Source organism: Empidonax traillii, unplaced genomic scaffold (genome assembly GCF_003031625.1).
Source record: "Empidonax traillii isolate 1590-97213 ecotype Southwest subspecies unplaced genomic scaffold, ASM303162v1 scaffold534:size827195, whole genome shotgun sequence".
NCBI classification, from domain to species: Eukaryota; Metazoa; Chordata; class Aves; order Passeriformes; family Tyrannidae; genus Empidonax; species Empidonax traillii.
Genome location: NW_020955727.1, coordinates 163,459 through 182,813, shown reverse-complemented (window position 1 = coordinate 182,813; position 19,355 = coordinate 163,459). Strand labels below are relative to the sequence as shown.

The following is a 19,355-nucleotide window of genomic DNA, read 5'->3' as shown; positions in this document are numbered from 1 at the left end:
ACAGGTGAGCAGTGAGTTAGCAAAGTACTTTTTCCCCCTGATCCCACCCCAAATTCAGCAGATGCAGCTTTTCCTAACAGCGAAGGGCAGTGCTACCTTCTCCGCTGTCTCCTAATAAGCTCATACAGAAAATGCTCTCTCTGCAGGCTCAGGCCCCAACCTCTCTACACCCCGCTACCTCCCCCATACCTGTTTAGCTTTGTCCAGGTAATTATGGTAAGATATTAATGCTGTCAGCACTGGGACCACAGCCAGGTGCAAATCAGTGCGGGAAAAGCCTTCTGGGGTTCCGTGGAGCCGGTCCGTGGTCTTCTTGTCTGTGAGCTGATACATCACAGCAACTCAGGACACCTCACACTAAAAATACTCTAAAAGGCAGCAGACAGGCACTGCCAGAGCTCCCTTTTCACATGTGTGTATATATATATATATAAAGAACACTCATTACCTACTCTGTACCCAAAACAACCCTCACAAAAGAGTGAGGATTGACAACCAGCCCACTAATCCTTAAAATATTAGACTGAAGACAGAAAAACACTCTAAAAACAAATCCCAGCCAACTCCCCAGCAAACCAAGGACCTGGTGGCTGTGCATCAATGGCATTACCATGTAGCTCAGTGCAGAGGCCAGGAGGTCGATGTTACAAGGAGAGGTTAAAAATAGCACTTTATAGCGGAGGGATTCGGGCAACTTGTTGAGAACCAACTTCAGCACCTTCCAGTCTGTCTCCTGCAAAGAAAGAAAATGCTAAAGTTGAAATTTTTGTGTGATTTCAGTTCAGTTTGAAAGTAAGATCAATCAAATTCCAGACAACCTGCCATTTCCTAGGCAGATGTAGGTCTTGTCACGGCAGCTCCAGAAAAAGAAGTGGCATTGAGCTGTCACAAGTTTCTCCCTGTCTGTCACCCAGCTCTAGGTGCAACATTGGCACCACAAGCTGGAATAGAAATTGTATCCAGATCTGGCAGAGCTCAACAAGACAAGAGCCAGAATTCAATTCTCTTAAGCACCAGCAAAAATTACCTTCCAGAGCCAGCCAAGCCCTCACACAGATCTGTGTCCAATACCACCCTCAGGAACAATTTATATTCACAGCTTATTAGTGACCGAAACATTCACCAATTCTCAAAACACCTCAAAAACTTCCAGTGGGACAGAACTCTCAAATCCCTTTCAGAAACAGGATGACTTGTTAAATCTTGTTTAACAAGCACATTTTTTTTTTTTTGCCCCTGTCTGCTCTGAAGCAGTGAAATGAAAGATGTGCTTATTTTCTGAAGAGTTGAACTGCTGCTCCCACTGGTGGTTGTGAACAGTCACACTCAGATTCTAGCCAAAAAGGAGAAGAAATTGCTTTTCAGACCTTGTTTAGATATTTTGGGGTAGAACTCCCCAGCCAGCTGGAGGACACAAGGATGACAAGGGTGGACATACCTGCTTCAAGCACTGCAGGAGGACACCAAAGACCATCGAGTATGGAAGATGCCCAATCCGGATGGTGGCATTTTGGGAAGGCACGCTGGGGCTGCCTGAAGGGGGAGAGAGTGTGCCAGGGGGCTTTTTGTCAGCAGCCCTCTTCTCTGCCTCTCTACAACATGGAAAGGGACAAAAATACATGTCATGTCATGGAAAATCAAGCTCAGAACAGCCCCATTCATGCAACCTACAGTGCTGGCCTATTTGGTAGCCAGTTTAAAGAACAAACAATAATATAAGTTGCACTTTCAATTAAAAAACCGCAGTAGTACACAGCAATGAGTTCATCTGGTCAGGTGAAGGATTTTTCTATCCAGGCCTGTGGCAAATTTAGAAAGGTATATTTTGGGGTGCGTTACAGACAGAACTTCAGAGAAGCTACAAAATTAAAAATAGTCAGATTTAACTGACTAAATCATCAAACTGAAACTCAGTGTGAAAACTGGTTTGAGGCAGGAAATTGCAAATAGTTTTGTGAAGTTTTGTGAGCAGGAACATAGATTTCATATCTGAGATTAAGAGCTCTGTAGGCTCGTAATTGTACTACTCTAAATTGTAAGAACAATTTACGAAAGAGTTACTGGTTCACACAATCCTAAATCGTAACTGGTCTAGGATTTGGAAGATAAAGAAAACTACAGATTGCTACTGATGGGCCATTAATCTCAGGCAAAAAAAAACCCTGAAATAGTTTGAAAAACAGGAGGTGTTTTAAATAAGAAAGTTAATTAAGATGTGTTCAAGGCAGGTTGGACCCGGCTTGGTCTAGTGGGAGGTGTCTCTGCCCATGGCAGGGGGTAGGAAAGAGATGAGCTCTAAAGGTCCCTTCCAACCTAAACCATTTGGGCTTCTTTTGCTTAACACAATGAGGAACCTACACAAAATCACAGAGGCAGTAGGGGCTGAACCTCACTGCTCCATCCTTGTTGGAAAGGCCGAGGCGGTGGAGGGAGTCAGCTCGGAGCATCAGCAGGAAATCAAATACCTGTGACAGGGTATACAACAGACACTGGAGTCAACCAAACCCCAAGTCAGGGGAGTACTCTCCCCCCTCCCCACATTATTACAAGCACACAGGGATTTTTAAGAGATGCCATGGCTAGTTCTGTAGGAGGCAGCGCATTTACATCCTTCTGGTGAGCCAAGAAACATTTCACTCTATGTCTGGCAAGGTGTAGAACACACCTTCCCCACCTGCCAGCCAAGAATTCCCCAGACAGCACACAGCTCTGGGCCTGAGAGCACGGGGGACTGCTCCTACCTGCAGCCTGATGCTGCTGGCCACAGGCAGGCTGTAGGAGTAGATGTAGTGGCGCTGGACGTGCTGGATCAGCATCTCGTACACCCGCATGGCGTGGCTGGAGGGCAAACTGTACAGCTTGGTCTGGCAGGGACACAGACACACAGCACAAGGACACTTGTTACCCAGTGTGTCTGCACTGAGAATCCCAAGAGAAATGCAGCAAGGACTTGATCCTGAATGCAAGATGAGCAGATGGCTCTGCAAGGAACCTCTGCAGACTCCAGAGCAACCCTGTCTGCTCCAGAGGGGCGCTGGCAGGAACAGCCTGCTCTTCACAACTGCTTAACCACAGCTCACAACACCCCAACCAAACACAATGAATCCATTCAAGGTTATGAACTCCTCTTTTCTGCTAATTTATGAACACATCTGCTCTCCACATGGAAATGGGCTCATATTCCTCGTATAATGGAAATTAGGAAAGTGAAACATTTAGCAAACAGTCCTACAGCATCCAAAAGCAAAAGGAATGACCAAAACAACAGTTAACACATCATATGGTTTTAAAAAAAGTCAGAACACATGTTCTGAATAATGGAGGAACATTTATCTAAAAAGCCAGGCCCAGTAGAAGACTATTATGAACAATATGTTTAATGTTCTGCAGCATTTACCTGAAGAATTATCAGGAGCCCAAGAACTGCTGTTTTGACATCCTCCAGAGAAGCTGAATACGACAGCAAGTCCCTCTCTTCCAGTTCAGAAGGAGATGAGAGAGAATGTGCAGCCACCTTTGAAAACAGAAAAGTAATACACGGTTTAAATCTGCAACACACCTTTCCTTTATTTCCATCCTGGAAGGCCAGGAAAGCCCCCAGCAGGTCACCCCTGCTGGCCACGCCACAAGCCCTGGCAGGGAGCTCACCTTCTCTATGATATCCAGCAGGCTGTTGAAGTGGTGAGTGTTGCAGCCCTCAGCCAGGTCCACCAGCAGCTGAGTGGCCAGTTTTCGGACCTGGTGGTCTTTATCCTCTGGAATGTGAGCCAGCTGAGAGATCACCACCAGGTTTATCAGCTCCTCCTGCGAGAGGACAGACCATCATGAGCCTTGACACGCTGCTGTCAGCTGGGTGGGCAAGATTTCAAGCACAGTCTTGTGCGTTCCCCACCGGCAGACGGGACCTGGAGCCCGCCTGGAAATGAGCCTCCCCAAAGCCCCTCCCACCCGCCTGAGACCTCACATGTGATCACCAGAAACAGGTAAACACACACCTCGTAGAACTGTCTGTTAATACTCAGCACAAAGGACAGGACATCCAGAACTTTAATTCGAACAGCACTACGACTCTCATTCCTGAAACGGGAAGAGCAAATTCAGAACAAGTAAAATAAGGTTGCTGATACTTAGGGAAGAGGGAAAAGGAAAGTAAAGTAAAATAAGAAACTTCAGAGTTGGAACAATAACTGTGAGAGATCAGCTGTCGTCTCTACATACAAAATCAGATTCAAGAACTATTGGAAATTCAGATCCCAGTTCAGCTTTTACTGCTTCTGGAGACCTGTAATTGCAGCTTACCCACTTCCAATCCAAACTAGGAAGCACATGGTCAGAAGAACAAGTGCTCTGCTGAGCAAATTTGAAACCAGACACATGGTTTGGTCTGAGGAAGAGCTGCTCTTTGGCAGCATTTCACAGAGGAGGCACAAGTTTGTTATTGCTGCATGTTGATGTCTTAGAGCACAGAACCCTTTTAGGAGCACCAACTCAAAACCAGATAACTGGAATACTGAATAACCATATGCAATCCTGATGCTTAACAGGAAAATCTTGTTTGGTGTCAGAACTACAAAGTGCTGTGGAGTGGAACACAACTGCCTAAGCTAATTGGAATAGTATCCAATGGAAATAAAGGGGGGGGGGAAGCACCATAAATAACTTAGTGGAAAGCTTTTATCCTGTTAAATAAATCCTTTCATGTACTGTGCCCTGGGACTACCACACTTCTAAGCTGTCATTTACTGACTTGGAACTTCAGAACGTTAGAACTTCAGAAAACAAAATTATCTAACATGAAAAGGTGGCAAGAAACACTTCAAAGTGCTTCTTAAATATAAGAAGTCCACAAAGTTATGATTTCCTACCTGAAGAACCTCTCCATTAACAGCTGCAGGTTGTGAATCCAGCCATCTTTGGCAGGATGGATGGACTGAGCTCTGTATGTTATCAGGTTTAATACAGAAGATTCCTTTCATGGAAAGATCAAGGATTATTCTTTTAGTGTATAAACAAACACAATATATCCGTTCTCCCAACCCCACCCTGAGAAAAGGCTCATGGAAGTCCTTGCTGGGATTTTCTGACCCTCTGCTATTTTAGGACTCCCAGCTTTCAGCTGTAACAGAATAGATTCAACTGGCAACAAAGGGGGACATTAATAAAGCCTTACTGGTCTCTGATCAGCACATTTTTCCACCAGCTCAAAAAATCTCTCTTCAGAACCATGAAAATCATTTTGTTCACAGAGTTCTTCCACTGTAGTCAAAAGATCGTGTACAATGGACTTGAGTTCTTGGCTCTCCAGACTCTGAAACAGAGATAAAACCATCCCTGAAAGAGTTCTACCTTACCAGAAAGCGCTAATTTTAAATACAAACAGTTGAGGAGCAAAGCAGTGAGAAATGGGCTAAAGCTTCCTCAGCTTCGATGTTCACTGGAGCGCACAGACAGGAGTTCAACTTGCAAAAAAAAAAAAAACCCATGGCAAAGCCTTTGGAACGAGAGCCCACCAAGCCAGGCTCGACACCCACCTGTAGCTGCTGCAGCAGGCGCTCCATGATGTCCAAAAGGATATCCCAGGTCACGGCCTGCAGCTCCTTCCCGTATTTCTTTATCAGGCGCGTTATGGACAGAACTATCTCGTACGACACAACTGCGTTGGGACACGTCATGGCCTGGGACACAAAGCATTTCAGTCACTGAGCGGTTGGAAAGGAGTGCTCAGAAAGCCCCTCAATTCAAATGAAACACGCCTTATTAATTAGGAAATTAGCCTGGAGGCCTGAGATAAATATATTCAAGTCCCTACACACAAAGGACACAGCAAAGAACCATTTTCTCAAGAGGAATTCTGCACTCCTGCATTCAGCTGCAGCTCAGATGTCAAACACAGCCCCAGCCCACAGGCAGACACGGGAGTTCAAGCCAGTAATTCCTGCTTGAGGCACTTGGATGAGGAAGTTTTAAGAGCTCAGAAGCTGCCCCTGAAGACGCCGTCCCTCACTTTTTGTACCTCACACTGGAAAGAGTGAAAATTGTTGGGTTTTTTTAAATTTTTTTAAGCTAAAGTACCCACAATGTAGATATTTGCTAAAAAGAATTCAGACTTTGCTTTTCTGGCCAAAAAAGGTATTCCAGGAGGAGGCCTCAGCTTCAAACTTAAACCCTCTTGTTTTACTGCTTGTCCCTGCTTCACCCCACATCCAGTTTCTCCTTATTTTCTGGGCCTACAGAGATCTCTGGTGAAAGGGGCCACATTTCTTTGTTCTAAATTTGTACAATTGATTTAGGAGTTCCCCAAGCCTCCCATCCTACCTTGAGGAAGGAAGGCAGCACCGATGTGGGGGAGTTCTTGAGGGAATTGAGGCGGTGAGCGCCCCACAGAGCCATCCCCACGAAGAACACAGCCCCTCTCAGCAGCGCTGCGTCCGCCATGTAGGCTCTGGGAACACAGGGGAGGCAAGTTCAGACCACACCACAATTATTGGAGCACACAAAGTCAACAGGAACACACACTGCCCCGGCAGCAATTCCCAGCTGTTACACATCAGGGCCTCTGCAGCAGTTGACAAACATGAAAAGCCCCAAATCCTCCACCACAACCTTAAACAGAGGAAAATCAAATTCAAAAAGGCCCCAAAATGAGCACTTCAGCAGCATAACCGGGAAGGGAATTAATGTTGTAAGCACCAGAACCTCCAGTTTCTTCTACTGAGGTCCCTGACTCCCCACCTCTCTCACCAGGACCTCTAGTGAGTTCCTCAGGTTTGTGAGGGAGTTTTCCTCCTTTACCTGTCTTCCATGATCCTGCACATGTTGTAGATGGCACTGTGTCCCAAATGAGTTCCCAAAAGGTTGCGCATGAGCTGCAGATTCGAAGAGAAACACCTGAATATCCAACTGTTAAAACACTCAGTGCCTAAATGTGCATTTTGCTGGCCACTTGTGCTGTGCTTGGTAAATAAACGTGTCCAGCCTTTTCCGTGCCACGACAGAAACCCGTCACATCAGCTGAGAGGAACCCAGGGGTGAACCCCACGGACGTGGCAGGACTCACACTAACAACATGCTGACCCATTAATACTTCAGCAATTTTTAATTCACCCTTAAAACCAAACTGAAGTTGATAGCAGATGTGCACAGGCACAACTGACAACTTCATCCGTGAGGCCAAAACAGCGGATCCGCTGAAAAACAAAACAGGCAGGAGGTTCTGACCTTCCAGCAGGGCTCACAGAGCTCCTTCACGTTGATGGTACGGCACAGAGTGATGATAAACACGGGCAGGTTCTCTGATGGCAGGCAGTTGTAGCAAACAACTGCATCGAGGACTTGCAAGGAAATCTTTGAGAAAGGGAAAGACAAAATGGTCATACATTTCTCTACCAATAAAGCAGGTTAAATGTGCATTGGCAGACCCACAAAATCCTCGGGGAGTCAAAAAAGGATGAAGGCATTTTGGGGAGTTTTTTCTTACTCAAAAGCACTGTTGAAAAATTGATTCACTTGTTGAATTGATCAATGCTCTGTTTGGTTTAAAATAAATAAAATTATTATTGGCGTGTGAGATCCAATGGCTTAAAAATACTACAATGTTGTATCAGCTCTCTTGAAAGATGAGAATAAACCAAGAGTCTGATGATCTGATTTTGTTTGTAGAAGCCACAAAGAATTTCAAAGAATTCTGAAGTACAAAAAGAGACACAAACCACTGACCTCTATGTCCACAGATGATGAAGTCTGAATGCACAAGAGGCAGATCTTGCTGTTAGGAGAGAACATTTAATTTTAATTGCTTGCTTCATATGATTTTAGGCAAATTACAAAGAGCCAAAACAGACAGGTTAATTGCCATGTTATTTAACTCATCATTCCCCTTCCTGTGGCAATGTTGGTAACACTCCCTGAGACACTGAGCACTACAACCTCTTTATAAAGTTAAAGTGGCACTTAAATGCTACTCAGCAGGTCTGTACTAATGCAACAGCACAGGCCCTTTGTGAGACTAAGCAATGCAACCAGGTCTGCCCCACGAAAGAGGGAAAGCATATTTAGTTAAACTAGAACAGATCTGGACACTGGAAAAACTGAAAATCAAATATTTGTCAGAAATGTCAGGTATGGCCTGGAATGAAAATAATCCAGACTGGATGAAAAAAATTCTTTACACTGGTCTGTAACTTTCTCCTGTAATTTACCGAGAATAAGCACATACAAGTTAAAAAACCAACTTACTGGACCATGTCAGCTACATAGTCTTCCAGATAGCAGCTATTGAATTTCACCAGGTTCACTAAAACCAGGAGGAACTCAGAAGTCAAACCAACATCCATCCACTGCAGCACAAAATCAGCTGAAGGAAGACAAAAAGCCTGTTTACAACATGCTTTCTGCCCAGAAACGATATCACTGCCTTTTTGTCTTATCACTGGTTGTCTGTCCCTTGACTCATTCCCACCAAACTTGGGGGGAGGAGGGACAATACTCACCCAGCTCTTCTTCTAAGTAGGTGATGTATCGTCCATTCTCCGTCAGAGCCTTGAACACTTCGAGCCGCTCGTGCAAGTCTTCATTGGAGGGATAGTCCTTAATAACCTTAAAAAAGTGGGCTCTGAGGATCCCTAATCTCTCACCCTTTCAAGAAAAAAAGGGAGGGGGTTAAGGCCTGGACATTATCAAGGTTTACATCAGTAATCTTCATGCTTGAAATGGTATTTTTTTACTGAATCGATGCCTATTCTTTTCATAAGCATCCGCCCCTGCTTTTACAGAACACTGAAAATGACAATTTTGAGTTAATCCAGCCTCATGTTTTTGCAGCACATTGTGAAATCTGAAGAATTCACAGTATGCTGAACTTGGCCAGGCTAGAAAAGTGTCTCACCCAGAACCTCTTGGATACCTGACACACTGAAACATCAAAACCAGCTGCAGACTGGGACTGAAGGTCTGGGCAGAAACCACGTAAAATTTGCTGAATTATGCTGAACTTCACCCAAATTATTTCCTCTTTTTCAAGAATGTTGCCCCAAACCAGAAGAGCTTTCTATGAGTCGTATGAAAAGTTCTGCTATGAGGTCAAACCGAGACTTCAATTAAAACACTTCCTCTTCCCATTTACGAAGCACGACCAAAAGAATAAATATGAAAATTTTGCAGAAAAGGGGACACCCAGTATTTTTTACGTTCCTCCTTCTGCACAAACCCCAGTTTAAGCCAGTGTTTCTTCCACAGTCTGGTTGTTTTCACCTGTCCTTGAACGATCGACTTCAGCAGGTGAAGCACAGCGTGTCTGGCTTCGGCCGGACGCTCCGGCTGCAGCATGTCAGCCACCACCTTCCAGATCGCCTCCACCGCGTGCTGCAAACACAGGACACAGCAGGAAAGCTCAGCTTTTCCTGGGATCTTTAGCCAGTAGGTCAGTCATGAGTTATGGCAATGAATGAATGCAGGGATGAACCCCATGAGACACCAAATCCTGTCCCGGCGTGACAAGTTGCACCCCAGTTCCTCATTCACTCACTTCAGTGTGGAGATTTGTGCAGAAACCTTCACCCAGCTACAAGATGAGTTCAAAAACAATTTGAGGCTGCTTATTAGCAGGCAGAAGGAGACAGAAAACCCCTCTTAACATCATCTTCCATGAACTGCCCTGAATACTCACAGCGTTCTCCCTCCAGTCAGTCCACGAAGCCCATCAGCTCCACCCTCCCTGCTCCAGAGCTGGTAGGTTGGACAAGACTCGTTTCCTTTTACAGCTCTGGACAGCACAAACCAGTCCTTGGGACTGTCAATTTTAAAAGGCAGTCGAAACTACAGGAGCCTCTCACGATACATTAAAAGCTGCTGCCTAAATTTCCATCTTTCCAATACTTTTGGAACTTACCTCTTCAGTTATTCACTCTGGAATTCAGTTCTTACTCTGGAACTTAACTTACCTCTTCAATTTTTTTGGTTTTTGCCACTTCACAGATCTGACCGATTGCTCGTATCCTGTTACTCAATCCACACTCTATGCTCAGTTCCTGGAAAGAAATGGAGAAATAAGCCAACAGTTTATCCTACCAGAAACACCCCTTCCTCCAAGGGGAGAAGGAATTTTGGCCTCCTTCTTCCTTTTTGTGTTTTCCTCCTTGTGTGCCAACTGTTCTACTTACAGACTTGCTGCACCAATTACTGGAATCAATTATTTTATTTTATTTTTACTTTCCACAGAACTGTAAGGTTTTTATAAAACAGAAGGAGTTCCCAGCTTGTGCAAAATGGCATCACAGAAACTTCACTGGGCTCAGAGTATAGAAAACAGGGGAACAGGGAAACACCTTGTAACCTGATGTGAGACAACACCATGCTATCGAGTATCTCCAAAATATTCAAACCCTGGATAACTGAGATGTTGGAGCTGCAAAGTAGGTGATTCTTACACCCATTTCACTAGAGAGCGAGTCCAGAGATCCAGGAGGGGGAATGATCCAAGAGCCACTGTGTGCCAAAAGAGCAGGGAGAAGGAGCAAGCCCTCCTGATCCCTCAGCTCAGGTGACCCAGGCACTGTCCCCACCTTTACTCCGCTCACTTCTCACACCTTGAGTATTTCTGCGGTGATGATAAACTCTGTCTGCTTGCCCTCCGACGACTTGGAACTTCCCCGGGATGTTCCCAGCCCCAGGAGGTTCCTGAATTTCTCCTTCAGTCCGGAATCTTTGCTCTGCGGCTTTGCCATTGCTGCCGAGCACTGAGGCCCTGCAAACACAGAACGGGGTTCTGCTAAGGGAGGCCCAAGGAGAACGTTTAAGCAAGACAACCCCAACAACAGCATCACGTCATGGCTTTTCCAAACAGCTCTGGTGTTGTCTGAAGCCTTTTCAAACCTGGGAGAAGCCCAACAGTGAGAAAACAGTGAGGAGCCTGTGCTGCTCCTGCCTTCAGCATCTGCATCCTGCAGTTCCCTGGGGGAATGGGGAACTCTGGGGTGCCATTTCTGGGAGCTCTGAATGCCCAGCCCCACCACACAAGCTCAATTTGTGAAAAATAACCAAACACACACACATACACTTTTTGGGGAGGGTGTGAGCTCGATGCTTGTTCCCAGCCCAAAGCAGCCAAGCACACAGTGCTGTGCAGTACATGTGGACACAGCAAATGTGAGGAAGGACTTACAAATCTGAGCGCTGGAACATCCAAGTGCTGCCATGGCAAGAGGAAGAGGAGGGCGAGAACAAGCACAGTCATTGCACTGATATCCCCAGAAACTGTCTCCCCTCCAATCTGCTGCCCCTTGGGGACCCCAGAACCCTGCTCGGAGCAGGACCCCTGCCCTGGGCACAGGCCCCCACACAGCCCCAGCTATGCCCCACAGCCTCCCCCCTACCCTGGGCACAGCAATCACTGGTGCTCCCAGGACACCAGTCCCAGCATCCCAGGGGACACGCCCTGACCTCTGCCCAGCATCACCAGGGGACACACACAGCCCCCAGCCCTGGGTCACCAGGAGACAAAACACATCCCCCTTGGTGGGGGGCACTGCGGCCCCCAGCCCAAAATCCCAAGGGACACACCATGACCCCCAGCCCACCGTCCCTGGGGACAACCCACATTCCCTAGCCCGCTGTCCTGAGGGTCACACTGCAGCCCCCAGCCCCACCAGGGGACACACACAGCCCCCTGCCCACCATCCCAAGGGACACACCATGACCCCCAGCCCACCGTCCCTGGGGACACACCAGCCCCCAGCCCATCATCCTGAGGCACACCGGGGTCCCAGACCCCCCACCCCCGGGGACACATCACCACCCCCGGCCTCAGGGGGTCACACCGCAGCCTCGCCCACCGCCTCGGGGACCCCCCCAGCCCCTAACACACCCCTGGCCATGGCACACGGTCGCCCCATGCTCCCAAACAAGCCCGGACACGCCACATCCCCCTCCCACCACCCCGGGACGTGGCACAACCCCCTAGGGACACACACCGGGGGTCACCGCGACCCCCACCCCAATACACATCGGGGGTCACACCGCTGCCCCCCATCCCAACACACACCGGAGGTCACACCATGGCCCCCCCACCCCAACACACACCGGGGGTTCTCTCACAGCGGACACCGGGGACACCCCGGGGACACCCTGCCGGGGGCTGTCCCCACACTCCCCCTAAGCCCCCCGCGCCCCCCGGCCCGGGCAGCGCCCCCCGCCCGCCGCTCACCCCCGGCCCCGGCCCGGCCCCGCCGCCCCCGGCCCGCTCCGCTCCGGCCCCCGGCCCCGGTGCCGCCCCCGCGGAAGTCCCGCCCGTTCCGGCGGCCCCGGTGCGCTCCGGGCCCGGTAGTTCGCGGGGCCGCCATGTGTGCGGGCAGGGCCGGGCTGCGGCGGCTCGGCCCGGCCGGGGGCAGCGGGGGTAGGGGCTGGGGCAGGGGATCGGGGGGATCGGGGTTATGGGAGGGGGGATCGGGGGCAGGGAGAGGGGGAGATCGGGGCTTCTCGGGGGTACGGGAGAGAGGAGGATCGGGGCTGATGGGGACCCGTGCCGGGTACGGGGCTTGGGGCTGCAGCAGGGGCAGTGAGGGTCCCGCTGGGACAGGGGCTGGGTGTCCTTGTCACACCCCTCTCGGAGCCCGGGATGTGGCAGTGCCTGGTGCGTGGTCCTGGGAGAGGGCCTGGGATGCACCTTCATCAGCCCGGTTGTGTTTGTGTCCCCACAGTGTGACACGTGACCCCACTGTTGTCACCTGTTGTCACCTGTTGTCACCTGTCTCCCAGGTCCTTCCAGCCCTCCCTTGCCCCGTGCTGGCTCTGGGCAGGGCTGGCTGGGGGGGTGTGAGGTGTTGCCACTGTGTTGGCACAATGGGGATGGTGAGTTCAGCCCTGCTCAGGGTCCCCTGGGTGGTTGGTGGCACACTGGGGCTGTCACTGGGCTCTGTGGGAGACAAAGGCACCTTTCCTCAAGCCTGGAATCTCTCTCCCATCCTTTGCAGCCAGCCAGATCTGTGGCACCCCCAGCACGCCGAGGCGCAGCAGGAGGAGGAAGAGCATCACCATTGCCTATGAGCCAGGCCAGGGGGATGGTGTTGAGCCCCAGAGACCACGCTGGGAGCCCAGGGACTGGCGGGAACAGCTGGAGCGCATCCGGGAGATGAGGAGGAGCAGAGATGCTCCTGTGGATGAGATGGGAGTGGACAAGTGCTATGACAGGAGTGCACCTCCACAGGTAACAGCACCTCCCCAGGGAACAGCATCCTGCTGCCTACTCCATCAGGCACAGGAAGACATGACCCTGGCCTCCCTCCTCCTCATGTTGCCCCTGGATGCTGTCCTACTTGGGATATTTCCAGAACAGAAAAATAAACATGGGGTGGGTCAGGACTCTGGGCTGGGGTTGGTCCCACACGAGGTCATGGATGTGAGGGGCAGTGCTGTCTTCTGGGGCAGTCTGGCAAGGCATGAAGCCATGTCCCCTTAAAAACCTCTGTAGGGTGGCCTCCTCCCCTCTCATGATCCACTGTTAAGGGATACTGGTTGGAAGGAAGGGCGATGATGGGATGGCTCCATGCTTCCCAAGCCTAGGAACACAATCGAAGGCCACAAAGATGTCACCTCCCTCCGAGGGGACTGTTGGCGTCAGTACAAAAAACAAAGGGACAGTGGGAGCTGGGGCTGCAGGGCTGTGCTCTGTGCTCGGCACTGGAGTGGGAAGGGGGGGGAATCACCCAAGGGCAGGCTCGGAGGAGCAGCAGGACCTGCTGTGATCAGAAGGAGGGGTCTGGAAGACACAGCTGCACAGCCTCAGCACATGGAATGCTGTCCTTGCTGCTGGCATCATGCCATGGGCTTGGATCCCTGGGGAGAAGGATGAGCTCTGACCCCGGATCCGGACAGTGTCACACGCTCCACAGCCATGTGGACTGGCAGCTGTGGGGCCAGGGGAACGGTGCAGCACGTGGAAATAACTCCTCTTCCCTAGGGAAGCGGGGTCGTTGCTTCCAAGAAACAGTGGATGCTGTAACCCTCAGCTCCTCACACCGTTTCCTGGTATTCAGAGATCATCCTAATTCCACGCACTTAGGGAATTTTCCTGGAGCACCTGTGGTTTTATAAACTTTGTAAGAGAGCTGGAGAAAGGATTGTGTGCCATTTTATCCTGGGTCATTCCAGGTTAGTTGCATCATCCTCCTCATTCTGGTGGGGACAGAATCACACCTGGAGAAAAATAATTGGGAAATAGGAGGTGAATGGCCTGGCTGAATCTTGTGGGGCAGCAGCAGAGGAACTCTGGGTTTATCCTTAATCTCCCAGTCTCTGTCATCACAGACCTGCAGATTTGGTTCCCTAAGGAGCTCACTGGAGCCAGATGCCCAGTTCCTACTGAAGCCTAGTGGGAAAGGGATGGGATTCTCAAAAGCTGCTTTGAGCGGAAGTTGCACAAAAAGTCATTGGGCATTCGTACTTGTGCATCCTGTGGGGTCTCCTGAGAATCCCATCCGCAGGAAAAGCTTTGGCCCTTTGAGGCTCAGTACTGCTGTCTCTGGATGTGAGATCCCAGCAGACAGAGCTGCTCCCTGCCCTTTCACGGATGCTGGCAGCTGAGATGGAAGGTGTTTCTTTTCTCCTTGTATTGTGTGATGGAATTATCCAGGTTCTGGATTATTCCTCTTGCACCCTTCCACTCTCGTGCAGGCTGGGGTACAGCCGAACCAGGGCAGGAACATGTCCTGCTCTGCACTGCAGATGGTGCTGGATGGGAGAGCCGAGCCCTGGAGGTGGCTCTGGAGTTCCCAGGGGGTCTCACAGCCTCCCTTCCCCCAGGTCATGCGCTACCAAGTGCTGCTGTCGCTGATGTTGTCCAGCCAGACCAAGGACCAGGTGACGTCGGCCGCGATGCTGCGCCTGCGCCAGCGCGGCCTCACCGTCGACAGCGTCCTGCAGATGGACGATGCCACGCTGGGGCAGATCATCTATCCCGTGGGGTTCTGGAGGGTGAGTGTGGGATCACGACACAGAGCAGCCCCCGCGCTGGGGCTCAGCCTGTGCGCACTTCCCTGGGGGGGGATCTTTCCCCTGGGGTCAGGCTGCATCTTACACCAGCTTTGGCACTTTGCATCCCCAGCAAGATGAGATGGTTGGCTGCAGGGCCTGCAGGGAGGTTGGAGCTACCAGCTCCCAGCATTTTAATTCCAAGGAGAAATCAAGGATCTGTCTCCCCTCCACAATTCCCATGCATGGCCTCACCTGCTTTGTTTTCTTGTCTCTTTGCCCTGTATTGGAGGGCAGCTTGGATTTTGTGCCTTTCCCCTTGGTTTTCCAGAACAAGGTGAAGTACATAAAGCAGACGACAGCCATCCTGAAGCAGAAATACGGGGGTGACATCCCGAGCACTGTGGAGGAGCTGGTGCAGCTGCCAGGGGTTGGCCCCAAAATGGCCCACTTGGCCATGAACATTGCCTGGGACAGTGTGTCTGGGATAGGTAGGTTGGACTGTGTTTTTCCCGTTCCTCTCTTAAATCCTGCCTGATCCATTGCCCAGGCAGAGGGGAAGCATTGCAGCTCCTGCTCCAGGACCCTGGTAGCATCCCCTCAGTTCATCAGCTGGGGCTGGAATGTCTTTAGAGACCCTCCCTGGGCAGCTGTTCCACCCTCCGTGCAGACTTCTTCCTCGTGTTGAGGTGGAACTCGTGTTTTAGTTTATGACCACCATCACTCCTTGTCCTGTCACGGGCACCACTGAGCAGAGTCTGGCACCATCCTCTGACCCCCCTTGGAGACATTTGTATGGATTGACGGGATCCCCTCTCAGCCTTCTCTCCTCCACACTAACCAGGCCCAGCTCCTGCAGTCTCTCCTCAGCTCAGAGATGCTCCAGACTTACCCTGTTTGTCCAGCAGCGAGTGCAGGAGGGGCAGAGCTGTGCCCAGGGAGCTGTTGGCAGATCACCTGCAGGTCCCAGCCTGGGGTCCCTGGGGACAGATTAATATTCCAAACTGATTGGCTGCTTAATGGAAGAGCCCTGGGAAAGCCAGTAGTGGTGTGCCCCGATGAGTGAGTGCTGGAGGCCGGCGTGGGCAGGAGCTGGATCCTGGAGCCCTACTGGGGACCATCAGCTGGACGAACCGTGGCTCTTGCTCTACATTTGACAGCCCTTGGGGTTTGTTGTTCTCCCTGCTGTGGGGGAGGGAAGTTCAGAGGCAGCCAAACTAGCCAAGTGTTTTCCAAATAATTGTGTGCTCAGTTTTGATTTAGGAAGCAAGGCTTAGTCTTCCTGTTTACAGCAATTTCCTGAGTTTTGCCCAATTAGCCCTAGAGACAGGTTTATCACTGCTGATCTAACAATAATACACTTTGCATTCAGAGCTTTTTAGCTCAAAGCACTTTATAAACACGCGTTTAAACCTCCCAAACCCTCCTGTGCTGGTGGGTATTATGAAATGTGTTTTCCATCTGGGTAAGTAAACGAAGGGGCAGAGATTGCGATTTGCGTAACTTCAGCTGAAACCCGTGAGGATGAGGACGTAGGGAGGAAGGGAATGGGGGACAGGCTGCCCTGTGCCTGCTCCATCGGGGCAGGGGAACCTTTGGAGAGAGGCTGGCTCGGATTGTGTGAGCGTGGGGAGAGAGATCCATCCCAAATGCTTTTGGCTCTGGGCCTGGGAGGAAAACAACACGTTTGTTCTTCGAGTGAGTCTCCCCTCCCCTCCTCTCCCGTTCCACCTGCCCGTTCCTGCTGCCTGCAGGGGAAGCCTTGCAGGGCCCTGGGCCTGGTGGGCTGTGACAGGCAGCTCTTGGCTGTGCTCTCTCCGTTCAGGTGTGTCTGCCCCACCTAAACTCTGGGCTCTCCCTCCCCAGCTGTGGACACCCACGTGCACAGGATCACCAACAGGCTGAAGTGGGTGAAGAAGGAGACCAAGAATCCCGAGGAGACTCGGGTGGCACTGGAGGACTGGCTGCCCAGGTGAGGCTGCAGGAGCCATGGCTGAACACAATCCTACTTCCAGCATTTTCAGTGACTGCATTTTGGGACCCTCCTCTTTCCAGGGACTAGTTGCATGTGTTTCTCCTCTCCCAGAGAGCTGCTGCAGCAGCAGGAACATCTCAACTGTTTGGATGTCAGAGGCACCAGTCACCATTAGTGCATCTGGAGTTCTTGATCCCTGATTTTTGCCCTGCCAAGTTTACCCTGTGCTTTTCCACCCAGGACCTTGCTGAGCCTTAAGGCCACAGCAGTATCAGCCCAGGGCTGAATTCTGGCCTTCACTCACATTTAATTTTCAAACACCAGCTGACAGGTACTCAGGGACATCTCCCTACCTGGCATGTGCCTTGGCACAAGGGAATGACCACAGGCACTTGGTGTCCTTGTCCTGTGTTCCCACCCAGACCAGCAGGATCTGAAAAGGTTGGGAGGGCTGTTGCTAGCAGGGATCAGGAACGGCTGGGAGTCGCCTCCAGGCTCCTGGGGAAGCCAGGAAGAACAGGGAGTAGGGGAAAGGGATCCTCAAACAGCACGAGCTGCTCTCTAACCCCTCTGAGCAGCTGTATAAGAATGCTCATGTTTCTCCTCTCACTGCAGGGATCTCTGGAGGGAGATCAACTGGCTCCTGGTGGGCTTTGGCCAGCAGACCTGCCTGCCTGTGAACCCTCGCTGCAGCCAGTGCCTCAATCAGGACATTTGCCCAGCTGCCAAGAGGCGCTGAGGGATCATCCAGCCCTTGGAGAGCCACAAAGCTGCTTGGGCTGAGCAGCAGCTGAGCTGAGCCCTGGTAAAGCTGGGCCTTGCACGGGGCTGGCTGTGTGACTGCAGGGAACAGGAGCTGCTGGAGCCAGCTCAGCACCTCGGGAGGGAGCAGCTGCTGGCGACGGCTCGGCTCTCGAGCGGAAAACGGGGCTTGGAGAGCGCAGCAAGTCCTGCTGTGCCAGTGCTGGAGGCTCCAGCCTGTGTGAATGCCTCAGCAGGGCCCAGCTGTGCCACACTGAGTCACTGTAGAGAGCAGCTTTGTCCTCAGGGGCTTGCTGCTGCTTGTAAATACACATTTAATAAAGGTGGTGGGAGCTTTTTTTGCACCCGCGGGTTTTGCCGGCGTCCGTGTGACACGGGGCAGGGGGAGGAGGGCGTGGGTGACCTCAGCAAAGCTGAGACCATGGCAACCAGCCCTGCCAGAGAGCAGCAATACTCACCTGACAGCCACTTGCCCGCCTGGGTTGCCAGGAGCTCTGCCACAACAAGGTGAGTCAACAGGACAAGAGGAAACGCCCTCAAGCAGAGGTTCAGTTTGGACATCAGGAAGAATTTCTTCACAGAAAGGGTTGTCAGGCATTGGAAGGGGCTGCCCAGGGAGGTGGTGGAGTCCCCATCCCAGGAGGTGTCCAGGGAATGCCTGGATGTGGCACTCAGTGCCCTGGGCTGGGGGACAAGGTGGGGATCAGGCACAGGGGGGACTGGATGGTTTTGGAAGGCTTTTCCAACCTCAGTGATTCTGTGATTTTAAAGTCCAGCCGAAGCCTTCCCGAGCCAGCATCAGAAGTGATCACTGCCTGGACAAGTGGCCTTTGGGTCCTGGCAGCAGAAGAGCAGGGGGTCACACAGAAACAGATGAGCCAGTGCACCAGCAAGGGTTACAGTGGCCACAGGAGCCAGGCTTGTGTCCTCAGGAGCTGCCAGAAGGGACACCACCACCCCTGTTTTGTTCTTCAAAGAAAGGGCAGTGCTGACTTCATTGTGGAGCTTCAAAGGAATAATTTCAGCTCCTCTTTAAACGGGCCAGGGAGGAAGCAAAGTTTATAATGTGCTAAAGGCGGCTACAATTCCGCTCTGAAGTTCCCTGCAGCAGCTGAGGAAGGAGCAGATAAGTCCTGGGTACATGGGAGACCAAGTTTATTACTGACATTACAGTGTACATTATGGTTTTGCAATGCAGCTGACAGCCTTATACTTTTATTGATTTTTTTTTTCCCCAAGTTAAATGTACAGGAACTGAATAATTACTACTGAGCTACAAGATGTCAGGAATAGGGTAACGCTTCAACCAGGAGCAGTTTCCATGGACTAAGCAGAGATTAGGATTTTAAATCTTATCAGTACGGGTTTGCACACCTGATTTCTTTTGATCTGCATTCAAAACTACGTGTTCTTTTTTTCTCCCCCCCCCCCCCCCCCTCAACTACAGCAGTCTTGGATGAGAAATGGGGTATTTACAACAGGCCTTTGCTCTCTGGGCTGTATCAGGGTGTCCTGGGAACGCTCTGCCCTGGGCAGCCCGGGCACTGCCGGGGTTTGGCGATGCGGGCACGGGAAGCAACGGGCACACCATGAAAAAGGGCTCCTTCCAAGCATTACCCATTGATAGAAGATCCTATTTTGGGGGCCAAAAAGGGAG

The 19,355-nt window shown here is 51.0% G+C and overlaps 2 protein-coding genes across 11 annotated transcripts in view; one reads left to right on the top strand and one right to left on the bottom strand.

The window, feature by feature from the left end:
• The window catches only part of TSC2 (TSC complex subunit 2), a 31,576-nt gene extending 19,345 nt beyond the window's left edge, over nucleotides 1–12,231 (bottom strand). For 3 of the 9 annotated variants that reach the window (XM_027897239.1, XM_027897246.1, XM_027897245.1), the window contains exons 1-21: nucleotides 11,159–11,285; nucleotides 10,584–10,741; nucleotides 9,939–10,025; nucleotides 9,250–9,360; nucleotides 8,490–8,634; nucleotides 8,236–8,353; nucleotides 7,717–7,765; nucleotides 7,219–7,344; nucleotides 6,793–6,866; nucleotides 6,316–6,442; nucleotides 5,532–5,675; nucleotides 5,171–5,308; nucleotides 4,866–4,969; nucleotides 3,996–4,077; nucleotides 3,649–3,804; nucleotides 3,398–3,514; nucleotides 2,742–2,864; nucleotides 2,359–2,465; nucleotides 1,439–1,592; nucleotides 611–733; nucleotides 190–324 (exon numbers count right to left, since the gene is read on the bottom strand). In XM_027897239.1, the coding sequence (XP_027753040.1) occupies nucleotides 190–324; nucleotides 611–733; nucleotides 1,439–1,592; nucleotides 2,359–2,465; nucleotides 2,742–2,864; nucleotides 3,398–3,514; nucleotides 3,649–3,804; nucleotides 3,996–4,077; nucleotides 4,866–4,969; nucleotides 5,171–5,308; nucleotides 5,532–5,675; nucleotides 6,316–6,442; nucleotides 6,793–6,866; nucleotides 7,219–7,344; nucleotides 7,717–7,765; nucleotides 8,236–8,353; nucleotides 8,490–8,634; nucleotides 9,250–9,360; nucleotides 9,939–10,025; nucleotides 10,584–10,741; nucleotides 11,159–11,192 (2,412 nt within the window). In that variant the 5' untranslated portion in view covers nucleotides 11,193–11,285. Of the gene's footprint in view, nucleotides 1–189; nucleotides 325–610; nucleotides 734–1,438; nucleotides 1,593–2,358; nucleotides 2,466–2,741; nucleotides 2,865–3,397; nucleotides 3,515–3,648; nucleotides 3,805–3,995; nucleotides 4,078–4,865; nucleotides 4,970–5,170; nucleotides 5,309–5,531; nucleotides 5,676–6,315; nucleotides 6,443–6,792; nucleotides 6,867–7,218; nucleotides 7,345–7,716; nucleotides 7,766–8,235; nucleotides 8,354–8,489; nucleotides 8,635–9,249; nucleotides 9,361–9,938; nucleotides 10,026–10,583; nucleotides 10,742–11,158; nucleotides 11,287–12,199 lie in introns of those variants that run through there. The other 6 variants (XM_027897238.1, XM_027897242.1, XM_027897244.1 and 3 more) reach the window with 3 other exon arrangements.
• Nucleotides 12,232–12,333: 102 nt separating this feature from the next.
• Nucleotides 12,334–18,050, top strand: NTHL1 (nth like DNA glycosylase 1). 2 transcript variants are annotated; one of them, XR_003572724.1, is made up of 6 exons: nucleotides 12,334–12,388; nucleotides 12,966–13,198; nucleotides 14,794–14,964; nucleotides 15,293–15,452; nucleotides 16,787–16,933; nucleotides 17,552–17,663. XR_003572724.1 is itself a non-coding variant. In XM_027897247.1 (6 exons), the coding sequence occupies exons 1-6, from the start codon at nucleotides 12,334–12,336 to the stop codon at nucleotides 17,673–17,675; spliced, it is 849 nt and encodes a 282-aa protein (XP_027753048.1). In that variant the 3' UTR covers nucleotides 17,676–18,050. The 2 variants fall into 2 exon arrangements, 1 of the variants encoding a protein (XP_027753048.1); XM_027897247.1 differs by having other exon boundaries at nucleotides 16,828–16,933; nucleotides 17,552–18,050.
• Nucleotides 18,051–19,355: the final 1,305 nt, after the last annotated feature.